Here is a 17,942-nt window from a genome sequence, read left to right on the forward strand (position 1 = left end):
TCCACTGTTTCCCCATCTATTTGCCATGAAGTGGTGGGACCGGATGCCATGATCTTAGTTTTCTGAATGTTGAGCTTTAAGCCAACTTTTTCACTCTCCTCTTTCACTTTCATCAAGAGGCTCTTTAGTTCCTCTTCACTTTCTGCCATAAGGGTGGTGTCATATCTGAGGTTATTGATATTTCTCCCAGCAATCTTGATTCCAGCTTTGCTTCATCCAGTCCAGCATTTCGCATGATGTACTCCGCACATAAGTTAAATAAACAGGGTGACAATGTACAGCCTTGATGTACTCCTTTTCCTATTTGGAACCAGTCTGTTGTTCCATGTCCAGTTCTAACTGTTGCTTCCTGACCTGCATACAGATTTCTCAAGAGGCAGGTCAGGTGGTCTGGTATTCCCATCTCTTTCAGAGTTTATTGTGACCAGTTCCTGGAAATCTCTGCCCCTTCCCCAAATTTGTTGGTGTTTTCAGTTGCTAAGTCCTGTCCAACTCTGAGACTCCCTGGATGGCAGCACACCAGGCTTCCCTATCTGTCACCAACTCCCAGAGCTTTCTCAAACTCATGTCCATTGAGTCAGTGATACCATCCAACCATCTCATCCTCTGTCATCCCCTTCTCCTCCTGCCTTCAATCTTTCCCAACATGAGGGTCTTTTCCAATGAGTCGGCTCTTCTCATCAGGCCACAGTATTGGAGCTTCAACTTCAGCATCAATCCTTCCAGTGAATATTCAGAGTTGATTTCCTTTAAGATTGACTGATTTGATATTTTTGCTGTGCAAGAAACTCTCAAGACTCTTCTCCAGCACCACAGTTCAAAGGCATCAATTCTTCAGCACTCAACCTTCTTTATGGTCCAACTCTCACATCTGTACATGACTACTGGAAAAACCATAGTTTTGACTATATGGACATTTGTTGGCAAAGTGGTGTCTGGTTTTTAATTTGCTGTCTAGGTTTGTCATAGCTTTTCATCCAGGGAGCAAGTATCTTTTAATTTCAGGCTGCAGTCACTGTCTGCAGTGATTTTGGAGCCCAAGAAAATGAAGTCTGTCACTGTTTCCATTTTTTTCTCCATCTAACTGCCATGAAGTGATGGGACTGGATACCATGATTTTTGTTTTTTAAATGTTGAGTTTTAAGCCAGCGTTTTCACTCTCCTCTTTCACCTTCATCAAGAGGTTCTTTAGTTCCTCCTCGCTTTCTGCCATTAGGGTGGTGTCATCGGCATACCTAAGTTTATTGATATTTCTCCCTGCAATCTTGATTCCAGTTTATGATTCATCCAGCCTGGCATTTCGCCTATGAAATTACCCAGCCCGTAAAAACTAACAACTCTGTTCCCTGGGGCCTCTTGCCTTCTGAGATGGTCCATACTTTATCTATGGAATGTGTATTTCCCTCAGTAAATTTGTTCTTTCACTCTGGCTGGCTCTTGAAGTCCTTTCTGTGAGGAACCAGGGACCCTCACATGGCAGCCCTCTCCAGGGACTCGCCTGAGACCTGGGGTGTGACCATCCTCTTGCACCCCATGTTTTTCCTGCCAAAGTATTGCTTTCATGCCAACCAGGTAGTCTTCTGCTGTCAAAATCACCAACAGCTTACAGTCCACCCAGGTTAGTCACTACAAAAGAAGGCCAGCAAACTCACATATGAATATTTTCAGTGTCAGGTGCTGGGCAAACTGCCCTTCTTCCTCTGAGTTTACAGCTTTATTGAAGGACAATTTACACACCACAGAATTGAGGTGTGTTATTCAGAAATATAATAATTTGTATACTGTAAAACTCACCTGTTTCCAGTACACAATTCAATGGTTTTTCGTATATGTACAAGCGCACCACCATGACCCCAGCTGAATTTAGAATTTTTTTTATCACCTGCAGAAGAAACTTCACGCGCATTTACAATCCTTTGTTTTCTGTCTGAATAGATTTGCCTTTGCTGGGTATTTTTAAGTCAAACCACGGATACGCTTTTTCATGTCCGTCTCCTTCCATTAATGGAATGATTTTGAGGATTATCCAGGTTGTAGCATGAATCAGTACTTCTCTTCTTTATATAGATGGCTTCTATTCTGTTACGGGGGTAGATCACGTTGCGTTTACTCATTCATCTGTCGATAAGCTTTCGAGTTGTTGCTGCTGCTGCTGCTGCTAAGTCGCTTCAGTCGTGTCTGACTCTGTGCGACCCCATAGACGGCAGCCCACCAGGCTCCTCTGTCCCCAGGATTCTCCAGGCGAGAACACTGGAGTGGGTTGCCATTTCCTTCTCCAATGCATGAAAGTGAAAAGTGAAAAGTGAAGTTGCTCAGTCATGTCCGACTGTTAGCGACCCCATGGACTGCAGCTTACCAGGCTCCTCCGCCCATGGGATTTACCAGGCAAGAGTACTCGAGTGGGGTGCCATTGCCTTTGGGGCCATTATGAATAATGCTGCTATGAACATTCCTAGGCAAGTCTTTGTACAGGCACATGTTTTCATTTCTCCTGGGTAGATTCTATAAGTAAAATTACAGGTCCAAGGACTTCCCTGGAGGTCCATTGGTTAAGACTCTGCGCTTCCACCAAAGTGGGCACAGGTTCTATCCCCAGTTGGGGAACTAAATCTTGCATGCCACACAGTGGGCCCCTAAAAATTTACAAATTGCTAGTCCATGTGGTAACTCTATGTTTAACATTTTGAGGAATTGCCAAGCTGGTTTCCAAAGCAGGTATACCATTTTGCATTTCCACCAGCAAGGTATGAGGGTTCCAATTTCTTCACATACTCACCCACACTCATTATTGCCTTTTTATTTTACCCATTCTAGTAGATGTGAAGTGGTATCTCCTTTGGTTTCATTTGCATTTCCCTAATGAGCAATGATCTTGAACACCTTTTCATGTGCTTGTTGGCCTTTTGAATATTGATTGGAAGGACTGCTGCTGAGGCTTCAATACTCTGGCCACTTGATGCAAAGAGCCAACTCATTGGAAATGACCTTGATGCTGGGAAAGATGAAAGGCAAAAGAAGTGGGTGGCAGAGGATGAGATGGTTAGATAGCATCACCTACTTAATGGACATGAGTTTGAACAGACTCCGGGAGATTGTGAAAGACAGCGCTGCAGCGCTGCAGTCCACGGGGCTGCAAAGAATCAAACACGACTTACCGACTGAACAAGGAGCCATGATGTTGAAAATCTTCTCGTGTGCTTGTTGGCATTTGGTCTGCCTTCTTGGAAGAGGACTAAGTGCCTCTTGGACATTACTTCTTTGAATCTTGGCATTTCAAGCTCTATTTTATAGATGAGGAAACAGGTACGGAGAGTTTCTGCAACTTTCTCAAGGACATCCAACTCATAACTGCCAAAGACACTTGAATTTGTTTTGAAGACTGGGTGGATTAAAAGGTGAAACTGTCCAATGTTGAATTAAGGATACCTTGCTAAAATGCCTGGCCAAAATGTCAATTCCGGTTTCTTCTTTCTGAACCCTTTGATTAAGCAATTAGTTAAGGTTCATTTAAAAAATAAAGTAACCCTTTTAATTGAGATACTATATTAAGATTTGAGCCCTTTTCTGTTGTTTTATGCAAACCACAATTCTTCCTCCTCTGAAGGATAAAATGGCTACAATCCCTTCCTGTCTAGCCAACCCATATTTGCTCTCTCTAGTCTATGACCTTTCCCTTCCAGCTCTTGAACTGTGAGATACAGGACTGCTGCTGAAGCCCGAGTTAGTGTTTGTGTAACTTTTACTTTTCGTTTCTTCCGTTTCACAAGATTTGCCCCTTGGCCTCGGTCTCCGTTAGTGTGTGTGCGCTATTCTGTGCTGGCTATATTTGACCACCTAGAAACACAGGAGGGGGTTGTTTAAGTCCACACCACTTTGTTGCTCCCAACACTATTTCTTGTGTTACTGAGCTTGACAAATTCGGGGCAGAGTCTGACAGAGTTTCGCAAGCATTTGTTTTTACCTCCAAGGATTCATAAATGTGTCTCTCTAGTTTTATCCTTATTAGGAATGAAGTGAACTTCAAATTCCTATAATCTTTGCAATCCTAACTAAGCTCCTTCTAGCCATGGTGAAAAATTATAACAATTTTTATGGAAGGTAAACCAGCCACCCGGGTAGAATTTTCCGTGCAAATACTGAGCTGTGTGCAGCTGTTTGTGACTTTACAGAGCTTCCCTGGTGGCTCAGCTGGCAAAGAATCTGCCTGCAATGCAGGAGACCAGGGTTTGATTCTTGGGTTGGAAAGATCCCCTGGAGAAGGGAATGGCAACCCACTCCAGTATTCTGGCCTGGAGAATTTCATGGACGGAGGAGCCTTTACAGTCTTGAGCCCTAACAAGCCACAAGGCTTCAATCCTGTGAATCAGGCAAAAGCCAGGTGTGGGGTGGCTTTCTAGTTTCAAAGCCATAAAAGAGAAGGTTAAGATAGGAGGGGAAATGAAATTAAGGACAAGGCAGGATTGAGAATAAAATTAATTGTAATGATAGGTCTCTATTGACAAGACATAGAGCCTCAGAATAGAAACCCAGAGTTGTTCTGGAGGGTCCCCGGGTGCCAGTGTAGCCGGAAATGGCTCCATTTTTTCCCAAAGTGTATGGAGGGTTTTTAGGCTTCCCTGGTGGCTTAGCAGTGAAGAATCCTCCTGCCATGCAGGAGATATGGGCTTGATCCCTGGTCTGAAAACATCCCCTGGAGAAGGAAATGGCAACCCACTCCAGTATTCTTGCCTGGGAGTCCCATGGACAGAGGAGCCTGGCGGGCTACAGTCCACGGGGTTGCAGAGTTGGACGTGACTTAGTGACTAGACAGCAATGGAAGGCTTTTGGTTTGTGTCCAGACTGCTTCCTGTCATGGCAGCCTCTTTCCTTGTCATACCATGTAGACACTGCTAAGCTTCCCAGCCGTGTCCGTGCAGGCTGACCTGCTGGGCGCAGCTGCTGAGAGGCTACCTGCTGATCCTGGTAGTGTATTCCGCACACAAGGCCCTTGGCAGTTGGGGAGTCTTGTCTATTCACCTGTGGAGGAGAGAACTTTGTTCAGTTATTGTTATTTTTTAACAGGTGCCAGACAAACGACTGCTTTCAGGAAATGCCCTGGCATGGAAACTGTTGAAAATTACTTCCTTGATCTAACACCCCACATTAAAAACCAGATTTCAAAATCTCAGAGGAGCAAGGTTTCTGTTTGGTCAGAAAGGGTAGGGAAGAGCTGACTTTGGTCATAATAATCTCTAGGTAGAATTGTCGTCCTGTGTTAATTTTATAGACAGGGGCTGTTTCCGCAGCCTTGGTGGCTCCAACGTTGGCACTGTTTTGGAAGTTTTTGTTTGTTTGTTTTCTTGAATTTTGTTTGTTTTTTTGTGTTGTTTTTGGCAACACCAAGCAGCTTGTGAGACATTAATTGCCTGACCAGGGATTGAACCCCCGCCCTTGGCCACGAGAGAGCAGAATCCTAACTACTGGACCGCCAGGGAAATCCCTGGCACCGCTTTGTTGGTGCAGGTAATACAAATGTGGCTAAAGAAGAAATTCTGTAGAACAAATGTTATCTCCAGGAGAGAGTACAAAGATTTAATGTTAATGTTTCGTTTGACTAAGTCATTTAAACCTCTCAGAAATCCTCTGAGGGAGGTCGATATTATTCTTTGCAATTTTCAGGAGTCTTACCTGGTGGTTTGGTGATTAGGTCTCTGCGCTACCACTGCAGAGGGCATGGGTTTGATCCCTGGTCCAGGAACTAAGATTCCACACGCTGCAACTAAAGATTGCCTGTTGCAACCAAAAAGTAAAGAAAGATTAAGTAAGTAAAGAGTGGTTAAAGAAAACCCCTGTTCCCCTTAAAAAGAAAGAAAAGAAAATACTACTCCTTGAATGTCTAGAAAATGTTTGAAGATCTTAATGAGTTTTCAACCTCTTAAACGAATTCCAAAATTACTATACTTAAAATACTTATAGACTTATAAGAATAGTATAAAGAGCTCCCCTATACCCTTCACTTACACTCCACAACCCATGACGTTCTACCATACCTGCTTATTCTTTGCTTCCGCGCTCTCTCCTTTATACTTCTCTTTAGCCGTTTGCAAATCATCTCTCACCATTTCAAAGTGCGATAATCACTAACAACCAAGCCACTCTTCTGCAGAGTTTCCTGTCATAGTATAACCAGCAAGTGCTGCCGTATTACTCTTTAACCCACAGACCCTACTCCCATATCGCCAGTTGTATTAATAATGTCCTTCCTAAACTTAAAATCTGAGTAAGGATCTTGAGCTACACTTAGCGGTCACATCTCTTTTGTTGTTGTTGCTCAGTTGCTCAGTCGTGTCCAGCTCTTTTCAACCCCATGGACTGCAGCACACCAGGCCTTTCTGTCCTTCACCATCTCCTGGAGCTTGCTCAGACTCATGTCCCTTGAGTCGGTGATGCCATCCAACCATCTCATCCTCTGTCGTCCCCTTCTCCTCCCGCTTTCAATCTTTTCCAGCATCAGGGTCTTTTCAAATGAGTCAATTCTTTGCATCAGGTGGCCAAAGTATTGGAGCTTCAACTTCAGCATCAGTTCTTCCAATGAATATTCAGGAGTGATTTCCTTTAGGATGGACTGGTTGGATCTCCTTGCAGTCCAAGGGACTCTCAAGAGTCTTCTCCAACACCACAGCTCAAAAGCATCAATTCTTCGGCACTCAGCTTTCTTTATAGTCCAGCTCTCACATCCATACGTGACCACTGGAAAAACCATAGCCTTGACTAGACAGACCTTTGTTAGCAAAGTAATGTCTCGGTTTTTCAATATGCTGCCTAGGTTGATCATAACTTTTCTTCCAAGGAGCAAGGATCCTTTAATTTCATGGCAGCAGTCACCATCTGCAGTGATTTGGGATAAAAAAAAAAGTCTGTCACTGTTTCCACCATTTCCCCATCTATTTGCCATGAAGTGATGGAACCAGATGCCATGATCTTAGCTTTCTGAATGCTGAGCTTTAAGCCAACTTTTTCACTCTCCTCTTTCACTTTCATCAAGAGCCTCTTTAGTTCTTCTTCACTTTCTGCCATAAGGGTGGTGTCATCTGCATATCTGAGGTTTTTGATATTTCTCCCAGCAATCTTGATTCCAGCTTGTACTTCATCCAGTCCAGCATTTCACACTATGTACTCTGCATATAAGTTAAATAAGCAGGGTGACAATATACAGCCTTTACGTACTCCTTTTCGTGTTTGGAACCAGTCTGTTGTTCCATGTCCAGTCCTAACTGTTGCTTCCTGACCTGCATACAGATTTCTCAAGAGGCAGGTCAGGCGGTCTGGTATTCCCATCCCTTGAAGAATTTTCCACATAGGTATCTATGTACCACATAGGTACCTATGTACCTATCTATTTATATCTATCTATGTACCTATCTCTGCCCGCTTATTAAAAACCATAGGGAATTCCCTAGTGGTTCAATTGTTAGGACTCAGTGCTTTCACTGCTGTGACCCAGGTTTGATCTCTGGTCGGGGAAGATCCCACAAGCCTCACAGCAAGGCCAGAAAAACAAACACAAATTCACATGGCCTCCAATTCCAATCCAACAACAAAGGCTTCTTTATTCTCCATTTCCTTCCCCAGGAGTGAGGAACCAGGCCCCCATTAACCCCAGCACATTCACTCATCTTTCCCCCCCACTCTATGTAAGTGGTCTTTCCCATGATGCTTAGCTGAAGTCCTGGCTCCAAGACATGCTGGTCCCACCTCCACCAGCGGTGGCCTTGGCCTCTGGGAAGAGCGAAGGAGCTTGGAATGAACTGTGATGCCTTTATAGACATATATGTATTGGAAGGCAGCTCAATATATATATATATAAATTCAGAGATCAGCTCTAATGCCACCCAACTTCATGACCTTGGATATGTGTTGGACATTTCTAAGTCTCATTTGCTCATCTGTGAAATGGGGATAATAATTGTGCCTACTTCACAGAGTTACTATGAGTATTAAATGATAATCTACACTAAAATTGGTGACTTGTTCTCTGCAAAAAGAGAAGAGTTGGAGATGGTTCACAAGGGCTTGGTCCCTGGAGAGTACCTTTAGGTGCCTGGTTAATTATTGGTTCAAGGGTGAGGCCTTGGGAACCCGGTTTGGCCCAGGACCAATTACTCCTCTGGATCAGGTTAATACCTGCAGAAATGTGACCACCTGAAGGGGGAGCTAGAGAGGCTGAATTTGGAAGTCAGTTCTACAGGAAAGCAAAAGATTGTCCAGATGGTTTTCTGAGCAATAAGGAAGCTTGAAGGAAAAGATTTACAGTGCTTCAGACCCAGTGCTTCCCAGCACATACTGATGTATTGAATGGAGAAAGAAAAGGAATGTTGGAGAAAGCCACATGTCTTAGTAAAAGTGAACACGGCTCTCCCTATCTCTCCTGGTTTTCTATGAAGCACTCCTGGGTGCTGACTCCTAGCCGTCCCTGGGCCTGCCTGAACGGCATGGCATGGGACACCGACCAACGGCACGAAGTCCTGAGCAAAGCTGCTCACATTTGAGTCCAGGGTCAGCCACTTCTAGCACAGTGGCCCTGGGCTGGGAGGTCACTGGGAGACCAGTGACCTTCTGAGTTGGGACTTGGAGTTTCCTCACTGGGCAAGAGGGCGTGACAGCCCCCTGATGCCCTAGCTGTGTCATTCACACCCCTGGTACCCTGTCGTAACGTCCATTCTGCTTGTCAGCCCAGGTGTCCCCTCATCCTTGTCTAATCGAGACTCTTCTTGTTTAGTTCCCCAGTAGCGTCCAACTATTTTACAGCTCCGTGGATTGTAGCCCGCCAGACTCCTCTGTCCATGGGATTCTCCAGGCAAGAATACTGGAGCGGGTTGCCGTTTTCTTCTCCAGGGGATCTTCCTCACCCAGGGATCAAACATGGGTCTCCTGCATCAGCAGGCAGATTCTTTACCACTGAGCCCTTTGTAAGCCCCTAATCTAGATTGCTGCTGCTGCTGCGTCGCTGCAGTCATGTCCAACTCTGTGTGACCCCATAGATGGCAGCCCACCAGGCTCCCCCATCCCTGGGATTCTCCAGGCAAGAACACTGGAGTGGGTTGCCATTTCCTTCTCCAGATTACAAGTGCCTTAAAGGCTGACACTCGGTTTTGTGTGGATGAGCAACAGGGGGGTTTTGAATTCACTTGTGACCTCCTGTTCTATTTCCTCTTGGCTCCTTTCCTGCTGGACATTGCTCACTGGTAGGAAGGCGAGACCTTTGGGTCATGACTGAGGGCGGCTGGTGTCAGGAGCCAGAGTGGAAACAGCCTCGGTCTGCTTAGGGAAGAAGGGATGGAATGTGGTCTTGCAGAGAGTTTGACCAGGAGTGATAACCATAAATACGAGCTGCTTCAGAGACAGCTGATTCCCCGGTCACCTGGGAGACTTCGCTGAAAGAGTATTTCTGGGAGGAGGACTTTGACTCGTGTTATACTTTCATTCATTCACTCACTTCTGGTGAGACACTATATAACAAAGAGAAGCGCACCTATCACTAGGGCTCAGCTTGATCCCGTTGCACAAAGTGGACGCAGCCGCAGCCACGCAGTCGGTGGAAGGACACAGAACATAACCAGCATTCCGGTCACTACCATGATGTCTGGCAGCACAGACGCTTTTACCTGTTTTTGACTTTTATAGAAATGGAAATGTACAGCATGTACTTTTCCTGTCTGCCTTTTTTTTTTTTTTTCTCTTGCTCAATGGTCTGTTTGTGAGATTCCCTTTTTGGTGGTTGCAGACAGTTATGATTCATTCTCGTTGCTGTGTGAAGTTGGGGTGGGAGGGTGGAGGGTGATTTTGCCCCCCCTGGAACATTTAGCTGTATCTGGAGACATTGGTTGTCAAAACCTGGAGGAGGCACAAGGGGTAATACGGGCATCTGGTGGGTGGAGACCGAGGATGTTGGTAAATATCCACTGGACAGCACCCACCCCCCCAATAAGGCCTATTCAGCCCAAAATGCCAGTACTGCCATGGTGGAGAAACCCTGCCATGTAACAACTGTTGGTGGGCATTTGGGTCTACTAGGAATGTGGCTGCAGTGAATGTTGAGCTAGGTGAAATTTTAATTGTTGTTTAGTCGCCAAGTCTTGTCCAACTCTTTTGCGACCCCATGGACTGTAGCCCACAAGGCTCCTCTGTCCATGGGATTTCCCAGGCAAGAATACTGAAGTGGGTTGTCATTTTCCTCTCCAGGATATCTTCCCAACCTGCAGATTGAACCCACGTCTCTAGCCTCTCCTGCACTGGCAGGCAGATTCTTTACTGCTGAGTCGTGTGTCCTTTAAACACACACACAAATACCTGGGGATGGAAATGCTGGGTGCCAGAGGTCTGCGCTCAGCCTGAGTAGAAATCGCCAATGTCCTGAAGTGGTCCGAGTTCAGGCTTCCTCCTGGAGCTCACAGATGTTTTGGTTGCTCTCCATCTGCACCAGTATGTGGTATTTTCTGACTTTTTTTCATTTTTAAAAAAATGTGAAAAAAATAAAAATAAAAATAAAAAAATGTGTGTCTCCTTCTCCTATACCCTCCTCCATTTCAGTTGATAGCAAACTGGATACTCAAAACATCATTGTTTGTTGGTAAATAACCCTAGTCTATACTTTGTGAAAGACTGGGATTAGGACAGGTGTCCGCACTGTGTACAGTAAATTACAGAATGAATTTGGGGCAGGATGACCTGCAACTAGGGTTTCTCTTATTTAAATAACACCACCTAGCACCATTCTGTCCATCCATTTTCTTTCATTCTTCCTAAAAGTACCAGTTACCATAGTGAATTTACCATAGTAAATTTTATTCAAGGAATCAGGCTATCGACCATTTGAATTCACGATTTTGGAGGTTTTTTTGCTCTTTTGTGGGTATTATTTTTAGCCGCACCTTAAGGCTTGTGGAATCTGAGTTCCTAGATCAAGGAACCAACTCAGGTCTTCAGCAGTGACAGCTCAGAGTCCTAACCACTAGACTGCCAAGGAATCCTTCAGTTCAGTTCAGTCGCTCAGTCGTGTCCGACTCTTTGTGACCCCATGAATCGCAGCACACCAGGCCTCCCTGTCCATCACCAACTCCCGGAGTTCACTCAAACTCACATCCATCGAGTCAGTGATGCCATCCAGCCATCTCATCCTCTGTCGTCCCCTTCTCCTCCTGCCCCCAATCCCTCCCAGCATCAGAGTCTTTTCCAATGAGTCAACTCTTCGCATGAGGTGGCCAAAGAACTGGAGTTTCAGCTTTAGCATCATTCCTTCCAAAGAACACCCAGGACTGATCAATCTCCGTTAGAATGGACTGGTTGGAATCCTTAGCATTCATTCAATATTTCCAAACTATACAGTATTGATGATCCTGAAATAGTGATTTTTTGTTTTATTTATGATATATTGCTTAATCTTTAAAAAAATAGATCAATTCAGGTCACTGAGGAAAAAATAATCATAGAATTTGGCATCTGATCCTTTGGGTCTCAAACTTTGGTCTCAAGACCTATTAGAAATGCAAATGATTAAATTCCACCTGGAGCTAACGGACTTCTTGGGGTGGGGGACCTGCAACCTTGAGAGGTCGAACAGAAGGTTGCAAACTTTTGACCTAAACTACCCTTAACCTCAAGTTACAGGCACACTTAGTTTGGCTTTTGGAAACAAATGTTTCAGTAAAACAATGAGTCAGTTCTTCCAAGGTTAAGCAATTAGTTTCCACAGGTAAATTCAGTAGTAAGTTTTATCCTAAAATGCTAACTTCTTGTTGTTCAGTAATTCAGTCGTGTCCGACCCTTTGTGACCCCATGGACTGCAGCACACCAGGCTTCCCTGTCCTTCACTGTCTAGAGGAGTTTGCTCAAACTCATGTGCAGAGTCAGTGATGCCATCCAACCATCTCATTCTCTGTCATCCCCTTCTCCTGCCCTCAATCTTTCCCAGCATCAGGATCTTTTCTAATGAGTCAGCTCTTTGCATCAGGTGGCCAAAGTACTGAAATTTCAGCATCAACATCAGTCCTTCCAATGAATATTTAGGGTTGATTTCCTTTAGGATCGAGTGGTTGGATCTCCTTGCAACCCAAAGGACTCTCCAGAGTCTTCTCCAACACCGCAATTTGGAAGCATCGATTCTTTGGTCCTTAGCCTTCTTTATGGTCCAGTTCTGACATCCATACATACGTGACTCTGGGAAAAACCACAGCTTTGACTATACAGATATTTGTTGGCAAAGTAATGTCTCTGCTTTTTAATACACTGTCTAGGTTTGTCATAGCTTTCCTTGCAAGGAGCAAGCAAGTGTCTTTTAATTTCGTTAACTGGCTATGACTTATTTGGAATACTGAATTTTTTTTTTTTTCATTCTCTGAGCCCCGCCCAGTTTCAGGCTCTTTATGGTACCAGTGGCTACATTTCTGCTACCAGAAGGTTGCCTCCTTCCTGTGCAGGTTTTGACATTTGCCTATGGGGATTTGTGTGGACTGTCTTTTGCAAATATTTGCTTAGCTCCTTTAGCATCCAGGAAGGGTTTCCTTGATACCTTTGTGCCATCAAAATGAGATGCAGATCAGTTCAGCTCATACCACCATGCTAGGGTTTGGTAGGACCACCTTCTCTACCTGCCACCTAAGCCTGTGTGTTCATCTTCCTCCCCTCTTTGAGGCAAGAGTTTGAAATCATGCTTTGGGTTCTGTGATCTAAACAACAACCTCTGCTACTGTTAATTAGATGAACAGCATAGAAAGTAAAATGATTGGGTCCCCAGAGAAGGTGGATTTTCCCCAGTGAGCTCCCTCGGAGGGCTCTCAGTTCTGGGAGAAATTGTTGTTTTAAAGATGTGCTTGGAAAATGTCTTCGTCCTTCTCTTTAGCATCATGACCATCACAGATACGGACTTCCCTAGCTGTCCAGGGGCTAAGACTTTGTGACTCCACTGCGCGGGGCACAGGTTTGATCCCTGGTGGGGGAACTAAGATCCCACATGCCTTGTGGCACGGTTTAAAAAAAAAAAAAAAACACTGCATAGATACATAGACAAACAAAAGGCTTCGTTTACAAAACATCTGGCTACTCAGAACAGAATTGCTTGACTGACTGTCCAAAGTGAAATGGACTGTCACTGTTCTCTGCTTTTTCATGAGATACTCTTAGTTCCAAGAGAAGAAAATTAATCTATATATTTTGTAATTAAGGAATGAATCCCTGAGTCACTTGACCTGCTTCAAGAGTAATAAAAACCACACACAAATGACCTGCTGAAGAACAGCCATCAGTGAGTCCGAGAAATGATAGCATCTCACCTCACTTACCTAACCTTTTCTGCTGATATGACTTTGCACCTCCGTGCCATGCCAGCAACTTCATCAGACCCCTTCCTTTCCAGTGACCCTTCGGCTGATTTACCAGTATGAATTGAGTGTTTTTGTTCAAGCCTCCGTCCCCTTCATTTCTTTCCCAACTCCAGGATAACTGTTAACTGTGAAAGGAAAAACAGGTCCCAGAAAAATTATAAAAGTATAATGAAGTTTGCATTAGTCCATGCAATTAAACCAAGGAAAGATGCATAAGGAAGTGACTAAAATTCAGTGCTGATGTGGTATATTTATAGCTAGATCTTCGAACAGGCATGTGCTGTGGGGGAAGAGAGAAAAAACACTATTTGTACAGTAAAATGACACCTCCGAATAGCTAGAAATCGGCCTGAAAGAAAAAAAAAAAACCATCAGAAACGACTCTTCTAGCCTTTGCTGTTCTGATATATAAATTAAAACAGTGGGCAAATGTAAGCTTCAACATGCCTTCTTCCTGAGCTGAAAATTGTGCTTTCAAACGCCCAGATGATTTTGGACCCGTCTGACAAGCATCGAACACACTGCGTGTCGGGCCCTGGTGGAGCTGCTGGGTTGTGAGAGAAACGGGAGGTGAAAGTCCTTGCTCTCTTGCACTCACCCTTTAAACACGACCGGGTCTTTGAGGTCTCAGTTCACTGACTTGAAGGTTTTTATCTGCTGCCCTGTCAAAGAAATTCTAGATTTACAACTCTCCCTGGGAAATTTCTGCACATGAGGCTTTCTTGTTTTGGTGTTGGTGCTCACTCTTGTAATTTCCCCAACTGGAATGCGTTCTCCTTGTTCTGTCTGAATCTCACCATTGGAAGCTCTTGCGAACCATCCCAGCTCCAAGGGAATTGTTTGTTTCTCTTCTGAGTTCCTGTCACATTTATCAGACACCTTCTTGTTTGGAACTAATCCATGGTCTTTCCTGTTTTGTTGGTTGTCTTTCCAGCTGTACGCATTTTAATCCTACTAAAGATACACTTCCCTATAGGTCAGAGGCCACACCTCATACTTCCTGGATCCCATCACTGTTGCTTAGCGATTCCCCTTACATCATGCTAAACTGTACTTCATTTTAAAAGCTGGAAAGGGAGACTTCCCTGGCGGTCTAGTGGTTGAGACCCCACACTTCCAATGCAAGGACTGGCATTCGAGTCCTGGTTGGGGAACTAAGATCCCACATGCCATGTGGCACAGCCAAAAATTGAAAGAATAAAAATGAAAAATAAAACTATTTTTAAAAATCTGGAAGGGATCATGGAGAACATCCTTTTTATTTATTTTTAAGTTATTATTATTTTTTAAAATATTGATGTGGCTACGCCAGGTCCTAGTTTCGGCATGAGGGGTCCAGTTACCTGATAGGGATTGGCCCTGCATTGGGAGAACAGAGTTTTAGCTCTAGGTCACCAGGGAAGTTCCAAGAACATCGTTTTTAAAGAAGAAGCCAGTGGGAGCCTAAGATCACATAATCAGATCAGATCAGATCAGATCAGTCGCTCAGTTGTGTCCGACTCTTTGCGACCCCATGAATCGCAGCACACCAGGCTTCCCTGTCCATCACCAACTCCCGGAGTTCACTCAGACTCACACCCATCGAGTCAGTGATGCCATCCAGCCGTCTCATCCTCTGTCGTCCCCTTCTCCTCCTGCCCCCAATCCCTCCCAGCATCAGAGTCTTTTCCAATGAGTCAACTCTTTGCATGAGGTGGCCAAAGTACTGGAGTTTCAGCTTTAGCATCATTCCTTCCAAAGAAATCCCAGGGCTGATCTCCTTTAGAATGGACTGGTTGGATCTCCTTGCAATCCAAGGGACTCTCAAGAGTCTTCTCCAACACTACAGTTCAAAAGCATCAATTTTTCGGCGCTCAGCCTTCTTCACAGTCCAACTCTCACATCCATACATGACCACAGGAAAAACCATAGCCTTGACTAGACGAACCTTTGTTGGCAATGTAATGTCTCTGCTTTTGAATATGATATCTAGGTTGGTCATAACTTTCCTGCCAAGGAGTAAGCATCTTTTAATTTCATGGCTGCAGTCACCATCTGCAGTGATTTTGGAGCCCCCAAAAATAAAGTCTGACACTGTTTACACTGTTTCCCCATCTATTTCCCATGAAGTGATGGGACCGGATGCCATGATCTTAGCTTTCTGAATGTTGAACTTTAGGCCAACTTTTTCACTCTCCACTTTCACTTTCATCAAGAGGCTTTTAAGTTCCTCTTCACTTTCTGCCATAAGGGTGGTGTCATCTGCATATCTGAGGTTATTGATATTTCTCCCAGCAATCTTGATTCCAGCTTGTGCTTCTTCCAGCCCAGTGTTTCTCATGATGTACTCTGCATATAAGTTAAATAAACAGGGTGACAATATACAGCCCTGACGAACTCCTTTTCCTATTTGGAACCAATCTGTTGTTCCATGTCCACTTCTAACTGTTGCTTCCTGACCTGCATACAAATTTCTCAAGAGGCAGATCAGGTGGTCTGGTATTCCCATCTCTTTCAGAATTGTCCAGTTTATTGTGATCCACATAGTCAAAGGCTTTGGCATAGTCAATAAAGCAGAAATAGATGTTTTTCTGGAACTCTTGCTTTTTCCATGATCCAGCGGATGTTGGCAATTTGATCTCTGGTTCCTATGCCTTTTCTAAAACCAGCTTGAACATCAGGAAGTTCACAGTTCACATATTGCTGAAGCCTGGCTTGGAGAATTTTGAGCATTACTTTACTAGCGTGTGAGATGAGTGCAATTGTGTGGTAGTTTGAGCATTCTTTGGCATTGCCTTTCTTTGGGATTGGATTGAAAACTGACCTTTTCCAGTCCTGTGGCCACTGCTGTTTTCCAAATTTGCTGGCATATTTAGTGCAGCACTTTCACAGCATCATCTTTCAGAATTTGGAATAGCTCAACTGGAATTCCATCACCTCCACTGACTTTGTTCGTAGTGATGCTTTCTAAGGCCCACTTGACTTCACATTCCAGGATGTCTGGCTCTAGGTCAGTGATCACACCATCGTGATTATCTAGGTCGTGAAGCTCTTTTTTGTACAGTTCTTCTGTGTATTCTTGCCATCTTTTCTTAATATCTTCTGCTTCTGTTAGGTCCATATCATTTCTGTCCTTTATCGAGCCCATCTTTGCACGAAATGTTCCTTTGGTATCTCTGATTTTCTTGAAGAGATCCCTAGTCTTTCCCATTCTGTTGTTTTCCTCTATTTCTTTGCATTGATCGCTGAAGAAGGCTTTCTTATCTCTTCTTGCTATTCTTTGGAACTCTGCATTCAGATGTTTATATCTTTCCTTTTCTCCTTTGCTTTTTGCTTCTCTTCTTTTCACAGCTATTTGTAAGGCCTCCCCAGACAGCCATTTTGCTTTTTTAAAGGTAGAAAATTCACCAGTACCCGGGTTTCCTTATTTTTGCACCATTCCCTGTTAGTAATTGTAGGGGTTAATGCATAACCTTTCCTTGAAACACAAGACAAAGTACATCTTGCATGGTTCCCCTGCCAAAGTGATTAAAAGTTGTGTTTTTTTTACTGTTATTTGATCTCTGTGGTCGGTCAACATGGTCAGAGCTTTTGCTTGTCAGAGAAAAAGATACCCGTTGTTCTGTTCCCAATTCTAGTTTAAAGGACATTTACCCATGAGCACCTGGAACTGTGGGGAATGTGGACTCCATTCATTTACTCACCCATTCATTCATTCAACACATTCAACACATATAAGTCACCTGGGGAAGATAAGGCACATATTTCTCATCACCAGGTGGAGCAACAGGGAAATAGTAATAGAAAGGAGACCGCTCATTCACTGTCTGTTAACTCCTTACGGACCTTGGGGCTTTAAATCCCTCCCTTACCTTTATTTCTTTATTTGAGAAAAACTCAAACAATGCAGTATCTGATGTCCTGTGAATATCTGCAGGACTAAAGCCTCAACTGTAAGAGCTTCCTGCATTTCCTTCTACTTCTAGGAAATGTAGTTAACTTAGCATCACTATGACCCTTGCCTCGTAGTTTAAGAGGCTTTACTTTAGTTATATGTAAATGGACACAAGGGGCGTCCCTGGTGGCTCAGATGGTGAAGTGTCTGCCTGTAATGCAGGAGACCTGGGTTCTATCCCTGGGTCGGGAAGATTCCCTGGACAAGGAAATGGCACCCCACTCCAGTACTCTTGCCTGGAAAATTCCATGGATGGAGGAGCCTGATAGGCTACAGTCCATAGGGGTGCAAAGAGTCGGACATGACTGAACAACTTCACTGGTTCAAATGGGCTTAATGGAAGTGAATTTGAGCAAACTCCAGGAGATGATGAAGGGCAGGGAAGCCTGATGTGCTGTAGTCCATGGGGTCACAAAGAGTAGAACATGACTTAGGGGCTGAATAACAGCAACACTGTAATGCTACTATTATTACCAACGAGTGCCTTATGCATTTGTGGGCTGACTTTCCACCATGATTTATTTTGCTCTTGTTCTTCCTCCAGTTGGCATTTGTTGCCTGGGAGCTTCTCAACTCAACGTCTTAGGTGGTGCTCCTTGGGCAAAAAGGTGATGTCCAAGTTTTTCAGAACAATAATATGCAAGGTCTTT

At 44.2% G+C, this 17,942-nt stretch overlaps 1 protein-coding gene across 2 annotated transcripts in view; it reads left to right on the plus strand.

The window, feature by feature from the left end:
- LOC102277629 (N-acetyllactosaminide beta-1,6-N-acetylglucosaminyl-transferase) overlaps positions 1-17,942 on the plus strand; it is a 57,620-nt gene that overhangs the window by 10,103 nt on the left and 29,575 nt on the right. Inside the window, exon 2 of one of the 2 annotated variants that reach the window (XM_070360759.1) lies at positions 10,222-10,378. The exons of the other annotated variant lie outside the window; for it this stretch is intronic. Coding sequence (XP_070216860.1) covers positions 10,222-10,313 — 92 coding nt within the window. The 3' untranslated portion in view covers positions 10,314-10,378. Of the gene's footprint in view, positions 1-10,221; positions 10,379-17,942 lie in introns of those variants that run through there. 2 annotated transcript variants of the gene reach the window in all.

Source organism: Bos mutus, chromosome 23, assembly GCF_027580195.1.
Source record: "Bos mutus isolate GX-2022 chromosome 23, NWIPB_WYAK_1.1, whole genome shotgun sequence".
Taxonomy (NCBI): Eukaryota; Metazoa; Chordata; class Mammalia; order Artiodactyla; family Bovidae; genus Bos; species Bos mutus.